The sequence below is a fragment of the Punica granatum genome, chromosome 7, assembly GCF_007655135.1.
Source record: "Punica granatum isolate Tunisia-2019 chromosome 7, ASM765513v2, whole genome shotgun sequence".
Classification (NCBI taxonomy): domain Eukaryota; kingdom Viridiplantae; phylum Streptophyta; class Magnoliopsida; order Myrtales; family Lythraceae; genus Punica; species Punica granatum.
The window spans coordinates 20,852,912-20,867,758 of record NC_045133.1 but is presented as its reverse complement, the minus strand read 5'-3'; the positions used below and the strand labels follow the sequence as shown (position 1 = coordinate 20,867,758).

At 39.8% G+C, this 14,847-nt stretch overlaps 2 protein-coding genes across 2 annotated transcripts; both read right to left on the bottom strand.

Moving 5' to 3' along the window:
• Positions 1-3,128: 3,128 nt before the first annotated feature.
• On the bottom strand, positions 3,129-5,753 carry LOC116213698 (bZIP transcription factor 27-like). Its single transcript, XM_031548729.1, has 4 exons — positions 4,668-5,753; positions 4,370-4,447; positions 4,128-4,197; positions 3,129-3,584 (listed from the first exon to the last, which is right to left on the bottom strand). The coding sequence occupies exons 1-4, from the start codon at positions 5,166-5,168 to the stop codon at positions 3,493-3,495; spliced, it is 741 nt and encodes a 246-aa protein (XP_031404589.1). The 5' UTR covers positions 5,169-5,753; the 3' UTR covers positions 3,129-3,492.
• Positions 5,754-6,541: 788 nt separating this feature from the next.
• On the bottom strand, positions 6,542-10,207 carry LOC116213695 (la-related protein 1C-like). The gene is made up of 6 exons (XM_031548726.1): positions 9,379-10,207; positions 8,603-9,161; positions 8,364-8,517; positions 8,172-8,262; positions 7,425-7,496; positions 6,542-7,286 (listed from the first exon to the last, which is right to left on the bottom strand). The coding sequence occupies exons 1-6, from the start codon at positions 9,892-9,894 to the stop codon at positions 7,059-7,061; spliced, it is 1,620 nt and encodes a 539-aa protein (XP_031404586.1). The 5' UTR covers positions 9,895-10,207; the 3' UTR covers positions 6,542-7,058.
• Positions 10,208-14,847: the final 4,640 nt, after the last annotated feature.

Sequence of the window (14,847 nt, the reverse complement as noted above, 5' to 3'; positions counted from 1 at the left end):
AAAAAGAATACGGGTGAAGTTTTACTGAAAGAGGATGTTCTTAAAAATACTTAGAAGTGTTTTTTTTTTCACCCCCTTTGGTCTTTACATGGTTAGGGTTACATAGGCCGGCCGGGCAGTTCAAGTAAATCTTAGCCAGATTCAACTTACTCATGAGAATTACTCTCCATCGCATTTTCAAAAATAGAGACCTTAATTATGGAGAAGAGAAAACTCCTTGCTTATATGAGCCAACCTCTTATCGATTCATTCAAGGTTTTTTTTTTATGTGAACCCTGGTATCCGGAAGCCCAATAGGTTCTAACTAATCTAGTTGAGACGGATTAGCCTATTAAGAGCCCACCAACGTGAGTTAGTTCAAGTAGTTCGGCACTTGTTCCCCTTAAAAAAAGTCAGGTTCGAGTGTTGTGAATTGAGAAAATCCACGCTGGGAGAATTTTACCCCTTAATGAGCCGATCCGACTCGACTGGATTAGTCGGGACCTATTGGACTTCCGGATACTCAGATTCACACCAAAAAAAATTAAATAAAGAGGAACATAAATTTTATCCATAAGAATCGAATTTAAGATCTATTTCCCTTTTTCTTTTCTTTCTATAGTGGAGATAGTCACACGTAATGACATATCACAACCATATTACAAAAAACTTGTGGTAAGAACGGGTTTCCTTCTAGTGCCCGAGAATAATATTCCAAGGCTTTTACGTGTCCTCCGTTACTTGTGTGGATAAGGCCTATATTATAGAGTATGTAGCTTCGATCATAGGGATCAATTTCTAGTTGCATAGCTTCATAATAATTTTGTAAGGCTTCCGTGTAATTTCCTTTGGATTGAGCCGACATCCATTACGGTTGTCGTTCGATTCGAAGAATCTCCGTTCCAGAACTGTACGTGAGATTTGCACCTCATGTGGCTCCTCCCTTATGTGAAAATAATATATAGAATAAAAAAAAGATTGAAATACTCTCCTTATTGACTGAAAGGGGACTGAAATCTCTTCCCAACCCTCCTGCAAAAGATATTTTCTTAACATGGATGGGGGGGGGGGGGGGGGGGGGGGGGGGGGGGGGCAGCACTTCAGTGTTCTAGGTTGTTGACTAATTCATCTTCACTGATGATTCACTGTCAAATGGGGGGGCGGGGAGCACTTCAGTGTTCTAGGTTGTTGACTAATTCATCTTCACTGATGATTCACTGTCAAATGGGGGAGGGGGGGTGGGTGGGTTGGGAGCACTTCTGTGTTCTAGGTTGTTGACTAATTCATCTTCACTGACGATTCACTGTCAAATGCATGCATGAAGTGTATGGGGGTCCGGGGGGAGAATAATGTCACCTTAACTTCCCTCTTATATACACATGCATATATATATACATATATATGGGGAGCCCCAGACTTTGTACCCTTCTGAAAAGAGCAGTGCACCCCCGGCCACCCCCACTGGGACACCACTGGCCTTGCCTTACCCAATACATTCAATCTCATATATGCTTGTGAGTGTACGTCTTTTGCCTTTTGCATGGCAAGTCTGCTTCCCATTTCCTAAGCCTATTCGATCCAGTTTTCAGAGCATAGAATTTGAGCTGGGCAACTCTCCTACCCTTCCCATGCGTCAGATAAGGATTTTCGATTGCCATTTCGCCACGAAGAAGTAACAAGTCTTGATTTCTTCTTATAAGGATGTTCTTTTTCTTTTTAATAAAAAGTAATTCACACAAAGCGTAACTATATGGATTTGAATCTCGCAGTGAAATGTCCCATTTAAGTCATAACTAGGATCCAAAAGTTTAGATTTGTCACTGCAATCCTAATGAAATTTTAAAGAAACACCACATATACACAAGACTATAGTCAGAATACGAATAATTCTATAACAAAACAGGGACTTTTCCATCTTATTTGCTATCAAGTCTTTAAAAAAAAATGGAGCTCCTGATCCAATGTTTGGAGCACTAACTTGTTCACATCCTAAGATTTCTTCTTAGGATGTACTTATTAGGTTTTCCTTTTTGTGTTTTTTGTGGAAGGGAAAGTTTGCCAATTATAAGGTTGAGTAAATTAATAATTTATCAATCTGATGCTATCAAGTCTTAAAAACAAAAACAAAAATCGAGCTCCTGATCCAATGTTTGGAGCACTAACTTGTTCACATCCTAAGATTTCTTCTTAGGATGTACTTATAATGTTTTTCTTTTTGTGTTTTTTGTGGAAGGGAAAGTTTGCCAATTATAAGGTTGAGTAAATTAATAATTTTTCAATCGAAAAGTTGATGGTACATCAAATCAGATCTCAAAATTTTTTTTACATCAAATTGGACCTTGATAAATTAAATGTATATCAAATGATGCATTTTATCTGTCTGTCGTCCAATAGTGAACGTAAACATCTAACATGACATTATTTCTTACTTTTTTTATATCAATTTTGACATTGACCTAGTAAATGATTATCTATTTCGTCATAGTGTTCCGTCGAGTTTTTAACGGCAGACAGACAAAATTGGCAATATGATGTACATTTAATAAGTTAATGTCAAAATAAATGTAAAAAAAATTTTGATATCAGATTTGATGTAATATCGATCTCTTGTGGGGTAAATTATTAATTTACTCTACAAGGTTCAGCGAGAATCTCTGTGGATCCTAACATTGCATCGTATTTCCATAAATGACCGATCAAATAAAAAAGGCGAAGGGGAAGAAAAATAAAATAAAATAAGAAGGCATGGAGGAAGCAGAATTTAGAATCCATGTACGGGAGAGATAAGGTTCAAGGAGGGAGAAAAGCAGGCAGAAAATTCAGCACCGGACATGTCACATCTTTACCTAAGATAGCCTCGGGAAAATATTGGCAAAATTTAGCCTATCAGCTATTTTCGTCATTTTTCAATTATAGCCTATCAGGCATTTTCGTCATTTTTCAATTAGAAGAACATATCTAAATGCTGGCTTGACTTATAAATTAAAATAAAGAAGCGTTAAAAGTTTTTGTGAATGTAAAAAATACACACGGTGAGAGATTTATCTTTTAGTACGTTGATTCAATTCGACTGAATTAATCAGGATTCAATTAAACTTTCGAATATTAGAGTTTCTATCGGAAGAAAGAACAAAGAAAAAGAAGAGACGTTCTCAACTAAAAAATATCAAATTCAGAATCTCTTTCAATCTCGGATCGTATATAGATTATTGTACTGAATATTGTTTCTTGCGATCAATCCAAGTCATGGAGATGCGATCACTTTTGCCACGTGATTGATTTTTCTTTCTTTATCCTCTTTTCGTCGTACCGAGCACTTATACCCTCACAACTACCCTGCCCACCAATAACATGCATAGACACGACATGTCATGGTCACATAGCAGAAGTTCAAAAATATCACACACACACGCGCACAAACACACACGAGGTACATCGTCCTGAAAAACCATATGACGAGTGATGTTCTACTAAGGCATATGATCCATTCTGCAGCCAGTCCACCCGAGGGTTTCAATATGGTTCTTTGTCCTGGCTCCTTTCTTTCACACTGGATGAACGAGGCATCGTCCGTGTGCTCTTCCGGTTCGGTTGAACTATATCGCCTATGTTGACAGCGGCATAGAAAGTGACATATCGCATGCTACTACTTGACTCTCTTCGTATTTTTTCCAATTGATTATGGAAGACTCCGAATGGGACAGGAACAGGGACAGCAACAGGAACAACCCCGATAGAAAAGTTTGGTGGGAAGATAAGCTTGCTTTTTTTTTTTTTTACAAGACAAGTTCATAAATTTAATATAATAAAATAAAAATTTTAAATATCTAATAAAAAAGTATGATCGTCCCACCAAAATATCGAATTTGAAACCTCTTAATTATCAAAACAAGACGTACGTCACTATACAACGTCAAGTAAACTCCCTTTTTTTTTTTTTTTTACAAAGATAAGCTCCCCTTTCTTGCAAGGCTGATAGTGATAATAATAAATTGAGTGAAAGGGTAAGAGAGGAATCTTCTATCTTCAGAAATAAACAAAAATTAGTGGGCCAGATTAATTGTAAATAGTCTTTAATTAATGATAGATTAATTAAATAAATAATTAATTGATATTACTGTTTTGGAGTGTTGCTCCTTAAAAGGGACCTGTTAAGGTTCTATGGAGCCTGTTCTTTTTGGGAATCTGATCTGAAGCGGGTGCTAGTTGCAGGAACAACTGCAGCCAACAACAAAGAAAACCAAACACAAATTACATCAGACACTGATAATCTTTAAAATCTAAACCGCGAGCTGTGATGTAAATTGCACTTCGTGTGGGTGGACTTTATATGATGCCCGGATTAATAATTAGTCTCAGCCTATTGTCTTAAGAAGCTGCGTGATCGTACCTTTTCTTGCTGTTTTCTGAGCTTAGCATTCTCTTGCCTCAAACGTTCGACCTCCAATTCCAGTTCTATCGTGTAAGCCTGCCCGTGGTAATGAGTCCGTTCGAACCGATGAAAATAATCACTTGTGAATGTCAATAACATAAGACGATGGAATCACTGGAATAAGCATAGATATCTCTGATTAATGTTCATCGGACGTTCTATGATTTCTATGTTACGGGAAATTGGGGCTCTTTTTTATGCACAAAGAACAATCCATTTGTTACGTCTTTAGTGCCAGAGAGTGGGAAAGTTTTACCTGTCTCCGGGCCCGGGAGCGGGCGGCGGACTCCCGGTTCTTGATCAGCCTCTTGTGCCTCCGGTCCCAGGACTCATCCTTCGTTTCCAGCCCCCGTTTCTGGCAATGAGCGTTCAGGCCTGAAGACCCGTCCAAGTATGGGGCTGAGCCGGGCCTGGTCGCCTTGGGGCAACCCGAGTTCGAGTTCGAGTTCGAGCTCAAGCAAGAAGCCGGACAATCGAATGGAGCTGCCACTGCCACTACGGAGGATGAGTCTTTCACACCAGCGAAGGCCCAGTTCCTCTGGAAAGGGCTCCATATGAAGTCCTGGAGGATCGCACCGGAGATAGAGACGGGGTCATGATCCCTGGGGATGGAGCGGCTAATATCTCCCCAGACATCCTCCATGGTCTTCCGGCAGGGCGAAGACGGCGAGAGAACAGGAGGAGGGGACGGAACCAAGAAAGCAACTGCTCCGTTGTTGTTGCTCTGGTCGCCGACAAGTTCGGAACCAGGGGACATGGTGATTTCTTTTCTCCCCCAAGACAGAAGATAGAGAATTGTTCCTTGTTTCTTCTTTTCTGGGACTGTCCCAAAGACTCGGGTTGTTTGGTTTTGGTTATGGTTGTATGGGGCTTATTTAATATAATGTCCCCACATCCCAGTGGGGATTAAATTTAGAAGCAAGCAAGATGGGAAGAACACGGGACTGTTTGATTGGAACTGCACTGCAACTTTAGTACTGCCCACCACCTCTTCCTGATCTCTGTTCCTTTCGGTCAAATGTTACGGTGACATGGAGCGAGGAGTTGGGACGGGTGGACGGGCAATGCCAATGTTGAAGAACAGAGAATTATATATAGCAGTGGCGAATGGCAGTCGCATCATCATCGTACTGACTTCACTAGATTTTTTTAGCTGGTGCAAAAATGGCAGAATAGTAGGATCTGTTGCTGCGGTACGGTAAGAGAGAGTGTAGTGATGTCGTTGGAACGAACTCTCCCACCGAGGCCCATGTCCAGACATGGGCCTCGGCTTGCTCCTCGAAGGAGAACCAACGTCTTGTGGAGCTTGCCGGTTTCCGATTCAGTATGCCATCGAGTCGGGCAATTCTACTTTCACGTGGAGATAAGAGTCTTATGTGATTGGTTCAGTATATTAGAAGAGTAATACGAGCTAGTAGTGCAGTGGTCGCTGCCGGGGAAGGGGAAAGGGACATAGGGTAGACAAAGGTCATTTTCTCTTGTTTCCTGCTCCCAATTTCTGAAAGCACTCTTTCTATGCCATCCAATTTGATCGCTCCCGCACGCACGCACAATCAATCAATATCAAGTCAAACCCCAAGGTAAGCCTTCCATTGTTGGATGGATTAAAGGTTGTAGGGATTCATTCTGTCCATCAGTGGATGATGAAACAGCCATTATCATCATCATCCAATTCCCCCAAGCCTGACAGACAATTGCTCTGTCCTGTTTTGCCGCAGAACTCCCGCCACTCTCAATACCTCAGCCAACTATGAACACCGGCAGCCACATTTCTAGGCCCTTGTAACACTCCGCGTCACTTTCCTGTTCTTGCCAAGACTATGTCTCGAGAGATTCATCATCATATTTAGATGCCAAATCTTTGCTTCGGTCTGACCTGAACATTTTGTGATGGCTCCTCTCCAATCCAATGTAACAAGCCGGCATTAAGTGAAAGCCAAAACCTGGAACTCTGGTGAGTTGCCCTAAAAGGGACAAATGTTCATTCAAGAACAGATGCATACAATGAGTAATGTAATCACAATGTCATTCGGTGGCCAAAAATGAATATCACAATGTCATCCGACAGGAGAGGACAATTGAAAAGCAAAAGAATCAAACAAATGAACAAATGACTAATCAGACAACGGAGCAAGGAAACAACAATTAAACCCAAAAAAGAATTGTCATAAATATAATAAAACCCATCATCATCATCATCATCCCTTGTCTGTAAACCCTAGCAGCAGAGAAGCCACACTACTCTGCATCTCCTTCAAAACTCACTGGATAATGGAGTCCTTATGGATCCAAAGACTGTAATCTGTTTTATCTTATCGAGGCAAAACTTTATATCGATCTTCAGAACCACCCAATGCGACCCGTAAAAAAAAAATCCCTGAAAAATGAAAAATAAAGAAGCAAAAGACCAAGGAAAAATCCGTGGCCATCCATAGACTCTTAATTCCAGACTATACAAACCCACCTATTAAATAGTGCTTCATCCCCAAAAGGGTTTCCCTTGCTGTCCTTAAGGGCAACCTATAATCATTATCTTATCATCTATCTTCCACATCCTGAACCCCAACCGACATACCAGCACCGTCTTTGCACATGAAGAATGAAACAAATTCAAGATATAATCGTCGCAACTCCCAGAACAAAATGATCAGCTGTGGCTGGAATCGGTGTTGCCTATGTTCTGTTCCTCCGGATGCACTGGTGGGCTTGTGCTACTTGAGTCAGCAGCAGCTTCCACCATAGCCATGTTCTGAAGAGAAGCTGCAAGGGTATTCTGACTCGACCCTGCAAATGATGGTGAGCCACCCTCCGATGAAAACTGCCCGGGAGCTCGAACCCATTTCATCCACTCATTTCGCCTCCTTACCTTTTCATCCTGCAGTGATTTCCACAGCAGAGTCAATCATTAGGTAGTAGATCTTTCTTTGAATTCCCCAAAACGGGAAGCAACTTTACCAGACCCAACTAAATATGCTGCCAATAGAAACAATAAAGTAGGTGAGGCGCAATTCACCTGTACTTCCACAAGTGTAGAAGCTTTCAAGCAATTTAAGATCAGCTGGGCATCGGTGGTCATAGTCTTAACCTGCAAACAACACACCCACGAAGAAGATACTGATTCCCGAGAAAACAGCGAATACTAATCCAAGATACAAAATGAGGAAATCTAAGAAGTAGACTCTTGCAAGCTTTACCTCAACTTGGACTATATTTCCAAATCGTTTTGAAGGCAACAGAACTAAAAGAAAATTAAAAACATTGAGAATTCATAACTCCGAGGAACTAATTAAATGAACATTGGGAAGCATGCTACCTGAATAGCAGACTAACAGAGAGTAGTGGTGGAAGGATCCAATCAAAACATTATCGACTATAAGTTATTATAGAACTAGATGATATGACTAACCATTCCACAAGAATACTAGTAGAATCATAATGAAGGCTGCAAGCATGGGTTTAATGATTCTCACCAATACAAGTTAGTTTGAGTTACTGGGAACAATGATGGGTCGTATGAGAGGTAACAGGAGCACTGAATATGTCAGTCATTGGTCATACATGAAAAAATGCTTCGTAATAAAGAAAATGCTTAATACACTCCTAAAAAGTAGATAACAATGAAATGATGAATTAGAGGACCACCTATTAAATCAATAGTTGAAGTATATGAAACACAGCATACTGAGCAGAAACATTCGCATGTTCAGCTGCAAGCAAACAACCCTACTGAATATTCATTAAGCATACTTAAAGAACTCACTCGAGGAAAGCCTGCTATCAAGCTAATGGGAACCCATCCTTCACTATCCATGTTTGACTTCAAAAATTCGTCTTTTGCCAAGTTATCATCACTACAATAGACAAAACAAACACGAGCTTAAATTTCCAAAACACTACAGCAACAACAGAAGTTCACAGCATGAATACGAAAGCGAATGCCCAAATAAAGAACCTGAAATAATATTCTATCTGGCGAACTAATGAAACAGGTAGGGGATGTGGTTCTGTGACAGGATAAAACACAGGAAGAGGTGGTCCATTCGCAAATAGCATCCCGCCTCTAAACGGATCCATAGGGACAGGAGGGTAATATAGAGGACCCATATCTGGAAAAATAAGAGCATTGTCAGCTAAATCTGAAGCAATTCGTAAACCATAACGTTACAAAAATAAGATTTTGGCTTAACTTACCAGTATAAGGCACGGGTGTCATGAAAGGCCTACCAGGTGGAGGAGGGTGAAGGAATGGGGGAGGGTTGGGAGGCGGAGGCGGAGGCGGGGATCTCATATAGCTTCTCGAATTGGCTCTATGTGATTGTGCATTAACATCTCTGCCACTTCCATAATTTCCTCGATCTCTCTGGCCCTCTCCGCGCGTGTGGGACCCAAAGCTACCTCTCCGAGAAAAATTCCGGTGCTCGTTAATGGGACGTGGCTGAGAGGGGAACCTGCCTAGAGGTCTGCTGCCTTCCCAATTAGCACTGTGTTCTCTCACGGAAGGACCCGTCCCCGGGGACAGCAGATTCGGGTAAGGATTAGGAGGAGGCACCGAGAAGAGGGGAAACGGTGGTGGAGGCGGAGGCGGAGGAATAGGCTGCACTGGAGGAGGATGACCGGACCCACCACCGCCACCACGCTGCTTATTCGGCCTCTGACGAGCCGGGACTGTGGGGTGCGGTGTTGGGTTAGGGTTCGGATTATTGGTAGAATGTGCTTGTCTCCTGGGAGGATTCGTTACAGCAGCAGGGGCCTATAACATACATGCATGCAACTAATTCTGAGAAATGAGAATAACAAGATGCCATTTTCAAGCGAACACATTATGTCCGGAGACAAAGGAATTCATCATACAAGCCAATTACATCTTAGGATAAAGTACGGCAGACACGGCAATATCGAATTTACTTTCTAGGCAGCAAAACATGATAAAAACTCAATTTTTATCGCAACAAAGTTTCAAGCCAAACCTGAGAATTGGAATTAGATCCTTCAGTGACGGTCCTTGAAGGAGGAGGAGAAGAAGAATCGGGAGCCCCCGCTCTGGGAACAGGCCTAGCGGCCTTGGATAGCTCTGGCCATGACACAGCGTCACCCATCAGCGGCCCGGCGTCTGCAGTGGTGGCAGTGGAGCCGTCACCCGGCGGCGGTTTGCTCCAAGCGGGCTTTTTGGGGCGAGCAGAAGCTGCATTGCTGCTGTTCGCCTCGGACTCGGAGCTCTCCGCCCCCACGTGCACACCGTCGGCTTGGAGAGGCGGCGAGGAGGAACCTTGCTCTGGAGCGGCTGCGGGAGCTGGCGGAGAAGTGGACAGCTGCGGAGGAGGAGACTGCGGCTGGTTGGCCGCCGGAGAGGGCTCGAGTTCGCCGCGGACTACCTGGGCCCACGGGGAAGGGAGGTGCTTGCGCCGGACGTGGGGGCTGTTGCCGCCGTCGCCGCCGCTGCTGGGGGAGTGGTGGTTGGAGGAAGAATCGGCTGTCATAGCCATCAATAGGGGTTAGTAGAGGCTCGCGGGGACAAAAATTTGCTGGCAAAACTTGGCTGATCAGAGCATAAAGGAAAAGGCCGCCATTGATCAGCTCGAAAAGCTCGAAAAAGAAATAGAGAAATAGGAAAAGGGAGAGTGCGTCAGGATTAAGGTTTGGGATAAGAGCTTCCGCCGATCGGAAATAGAACGGAGCAAATGCCGGCAATCGGAGGTGGAAGGGCTTCGGATCTGCGGAGAGTCTGAAGCCGCAAAGCTGAGAATCAGAGCCCTCTCTCCGTCTCTCTGCCCTTCTCTAACCTCTGAGAGGGTACGCTTGTGATTTAGGTTTTCCTCTTATAGCTTCGGATTAAGGAGATTTTTATTTTTATTTTTATTTTTATTTTTTCTTTATTGATTTTTTCATAATATTTTCCATAATATTTATTTATTGGGTGATTAAACGATATTTCTTTCTTTTTTCTTTTTTTTTTGCTTTTATTCATTGACTCATCAATTTAGCTAAATACAGAGACATGAGAGCCTTCATTTACATAATTTAAATTCGAAACCTCTCGGACCTAACTAAAAAAGTGCATCACTTTATTATGTTATATTTCTCGTGATTAGCCGAGTTTAGTTAGGATTTTTCTCAGTGAAATACATGAGTATATGACTTGATTTATTTTCATTATAAATTAAATATTTTGGTTTTGCTGCAGGTGTAACTTTACTAAATAATACATATATAATATATGTTATCTGAATGATGAAGTAAAGTAGATCAAGAGAAATTATGAATTCAATTTTCTTATTATAGAAAGCAATGAACGTTATAAGGTATATCCAGGATGCATATAATGCAATACAATATCCTCTAGTGTGCCTTAGTCCTGGCAATATTTCACACGACACGGAGTTAAACGAGTTTGGGTTGGACATTTTTTATAACCGGTTTAAAGGGGTCCAATTCGTTTAAACACGGTTAATAAGCGTGTCTTACCGGGTTGAACCAGTGTAATCCGATTATACACGATTAAACCTATTTATTTAGACATGTTTAATCGTGTTACTATAATCATGTAACCCGTTAACCCATTTATATATTTGGATTTACCAAAATATCTTATGTAATCCTAACTTCCTAACTCCTAAGTTTCTAACCTAATTTCCTTTCCTTTCCTTTCTTTCATCCAATTCAATATAGTACAACCGCACTTCCACTTCTACTTCTACTTCTCTACTACCCTCCCTCAGATCTCATCTACGATTTGATTTCCTTCTTCTCATCCATCAATGGCGAAGTTCTGCTTCTTCGCTCTCATTGCTCTCATCTCCGTAAATCTCGCATTGTTCGCATATCCGCCTCAGATCTCACCTTCCCCTGCTCCCAAGCTCGCCGCCGATTCCACTCCCACCATCTCCCCTTCGAAGCCCACCGCTTCGCTAGCTCCCGCTCCAGCCAATGCGCCTCATGGCTCGATCTCATCCTTGCCGTTGCTGCCTCTCTCGAATGCGGCTCCCGCCTCTTCCCCGTTCACATCCCCCTCCCCTCCATCTCAATCTCCATGTTAACGCGTAAACATGTCGTGTTAACCTGTTCAGGTAAACGAGTTAATCAAATTAACATGTCGTGTTAATGTATCCAGGTAACTGAGTTGATCGGATAAACAAGTTGTGTTAACGTGTCCGGATAACGTTTATAATCGTGTCGTGTATACGTGTACTTATTATGACACGTTTTGATAAACGGGTTAACACGGATATAAATGTGTCGTGTATGGGTTTCCAAAACCCGACCTGTTTAATAATCGTGTCATGTACGAGTTATGACTTCGATGACACGAATCCGTTTAGACACAACACGTATAGACATGACACGAATTGCCACCCTGCTTAGTCCCCCGTTCCACTTCCTAAATGGAAATATTTCAATTTTAATCGCACTGAATTATAAAACCAATAAAAATTGCTCCCATAATCATTATTATGTAACATGTTATGTTGTGATGCTCTAAGTTATATTACCCATGACTATTTCTCTCCAAAATTATTTTTAATTTTTTTATCTGTATCTATACTGTTAAAAAAAATTTGATCCAACTTTCACTATTTCAAAAACCCATTAAGAAATAAGCCTAATTAATATTATCCACTTGATTAAGGTTGCAATAGTGCCTAACTTAGCTTCTTAATCTATCACCTACAAAAAAAAAACTTCATAATCTGTCTATCTATATCTATATCTATATTTATATCTATATTCATATGTATATATTATGTAATTTAGACTAGAGATCATGAGGGCTCTCCATTTAGTTAATGAAGAATTTCCTTTCGTAACTCTAAATTTCTGGAAGATTGACCTTTTCGCATTCGATGTGTATCCATAGATTTTTTCACATTTTTATAATTAATTTTGAATTTTCACAATACATTTATATATAAATTTTTGTTGAATTTTTTGTTATTATAAAATAAGTAAATACAATAATATCAATATCAATTAAAAACTGCAAAAAAAAGTGGAGCGCCCGAATTAGATGACAAGTTTTCTATAATTTTACTTACTCTCTCACTTTCTCCTCCCCTCCTACCTCTCTCTCCTCCATAGATTGTTTCTTTTTCCTCCCCAGATTAAATTTACTTTTTTCCTATTCTCTTTTAAATTAGATATGTAATGAACTTTCTTTTAAAAAAAATTGAAGCTTATGTATAAATCAATTTTTTATTTTTCATAATTTATATTATTTTAACTCATATTATGAGTACTCTATGATAGTACATATGTATACCCCAAGTTATATCTTAAATATGTATATACACCCCTTACCTATTAATTTATTGATTTTAGATTCGATTTTCATAAGTGAAATTATGAATATTATTATATTTGAAAAAAATATTTTTTAGTGAAAAATTATTATTTTTAAATGCCAACACTGACATGATTGGCGTCTTTAATCACAAAATTGACACACTGTGATTCATAGGTAAAAATAAAGGTCGACGAAAACCTTCCCTAGAAACCAAGGACCAGTAGCGAAAGGTGATAAGTGAATGACGTACTTCTATGAGGGAAAAAAAATAGCAGTGTTCGAAAGTAAATTCAGAAAATACTCAAAACCAGAAAATAAAAATATTATAAAATTTCAAAAAATATCTTAAAAATATATCATGCCTGGATTTTACCTGTTTTTCTTCACCAACGACAAGTTCCTAGAAATTAACTTTGAAGAAGAAACTATATGATTGAGAATCACGGGAGGAAATGAGAAGACAAAAGGGGGGGAAAAAAATTAAGGTCGACAAGAAAAAGTTCAAAAATTGATCTAGGTCGATTGCTGAGTAAAAATGATAAAATTTATAAAAAAGAAAAGTTTACTTATTAAATTATCTAAAAGGAAAAAAATTATTATATAATTATTAAATAGGTCGATCACTGATAAACATGATATCAATCAAATAATATAATTAAAAACAAAGAGTGAAATAGGTGAAATTTTCTTAACTAAATTTTGCAAACCAATGAATACGTCTTAGAAATGTTACTAGTCGGGCCACTGACAAATTAAGTCGGCAAAGCAAATGGAGAAAGACAAATTACTATTCTTTGAAGGGGTTCATGTCATGATCCCTTTATGGGTAAAAAAAAACTTAATTTGATGGAACATACGGTATCTTGATTGGACCACAGATACTCTCCCATGGTGCACATCGGATGGAGGATATATTCGGTAACAAAGAGCATAGAAAGTGAATCTCTTTGAGCTTAATTTTTGGAAAATATAGATATGTCAGGAGTAATAAGGGGTGACAGATTTAGATGAGATAATTGAATTGCATCATCCATTTATTGGTTACACAGTGCATATAAATAAGGAATGCTTCTTCGGTGTGGATTTTTAAATCTTTCATATAATACAAAATCAATATGAGATCTTAGATCCTTCCTTATTTAATATGGATCGTCCATTGAACATAATTTTTTAAAATATTTATATTCTTTATTTTCTTATTTTTGTCCCATATACTTTCGACAGTGTTACAAATTAGCTCTCGTGCATGGATCAATCAGGAAGTGCCACGCCAACAGGTTTGGAAGAACCAACCGTACAACATTTGTTCTAGAAATACTAACGAGGGCTCCTGGCTTACTTTCGAGATGAACTTGCTCTCAGGCTTGTACAATTCTCCCCTTCTGTGTTCGGTTTAGCATTCTGGATAAAAGTTGTTGTAGATCCCTTCTTATATAAAGATTGAGAAATTAGATTGACGCAAAAATTAATAAATATCATACATCCATATTTATGAAATATTGCCTTATGAAATGTCGTCAGAGATTAAGAAACAACTAATTGTACATATTACATTTAGTTGGCAGTAAATATCATCAAACAGTTAATAGTCATAAAATGGTCGTGACTCATTCTACTCTACTCGGAAAAGAAATGGTCATTACTCATGAGCCCATATTTGAATATATAATTAATACGCATATTTTACTACCCTGACATTTATTAAATACTACATTTTTTCTAGTGAATTAAATACTATATATTAATAGATGAAAGTGCCCTAAGTCCATACTTGAAAAGATTGATCAAGCTACTAGATGTTTTTGGTGGGGTAGTAAAAAAGAAGAGGGAAGTTATTTTCCCCCAAAGAGCTGGGATTCGATATCCAGCCAAAAGCCATGAAAGGTCTAGGATTTAGGAGAGCTAAGGATTCAAACCGAACAAGGCTCTCGAAAACAGCATAAGCCCTTCTCGAAATCCAATAGCCTTGCCCTCCGAGCTATGAAAGCCAAGTAAGGCAACTTCCTCTCCTCAAACCAGCGCCCATCAGCAAGTTCCTCATACACATGGAAAGGACTTCAATGGTACAAGAATACCATGCAAGCCAGTACGTGTCATTCCATTGGTGATGGAGCATCCACTTTTATATGGACCGACCCATGGATCCCAGGTAATCCCG

Excerpts from the sequence above, each read along its gene's own strand:
- LOC116213695 (XM_031548726.1), bottom strand. The coding sequence starts at position 9,894 with ATGGCTATGACAGCCGATTCTTCCTCCAACCACCACTCCCCCAGCAGC. Across the intron at positions 8,518-8,602 it reads GACACCCGTGCCTTATACTG|ATATGGGTCCTCTATATTAC; the intron begins GTAAGTTAAGCC and ends TTATTTTTCCAG. Across the intron at positions 8,263-8,363 it reads CAGATAGAATATTATTTCAG|TGATGATAACTTGGCAAAAG; the intron begins GTTCTTTATTTG and ends TGTCTATTGTAG.
- LOC116213698 (XM_031548729.1), bottom strand. The coding sequence starts at position 5,168 with ATGTCCCCTGGTTCCGAACTTGTCGGCGACCAGAGCAACAACAACGGA. Across the intron at positions 4,198-4,369 it reads TCAGAAAACAGCAAGAAAAG|TTGTTCCTGCAACTAGCACC; the intron begins GTACGATCACGC and ends TGTTGGCTGCAG. Across the intron at positions 3,585-4,127 it reads GCTCCATAGAACCTTAACAG|GCGATATAGTTCAACCGAAC; the intron begins GTCCCTTTTAAG and ends CTGTCAACATAG.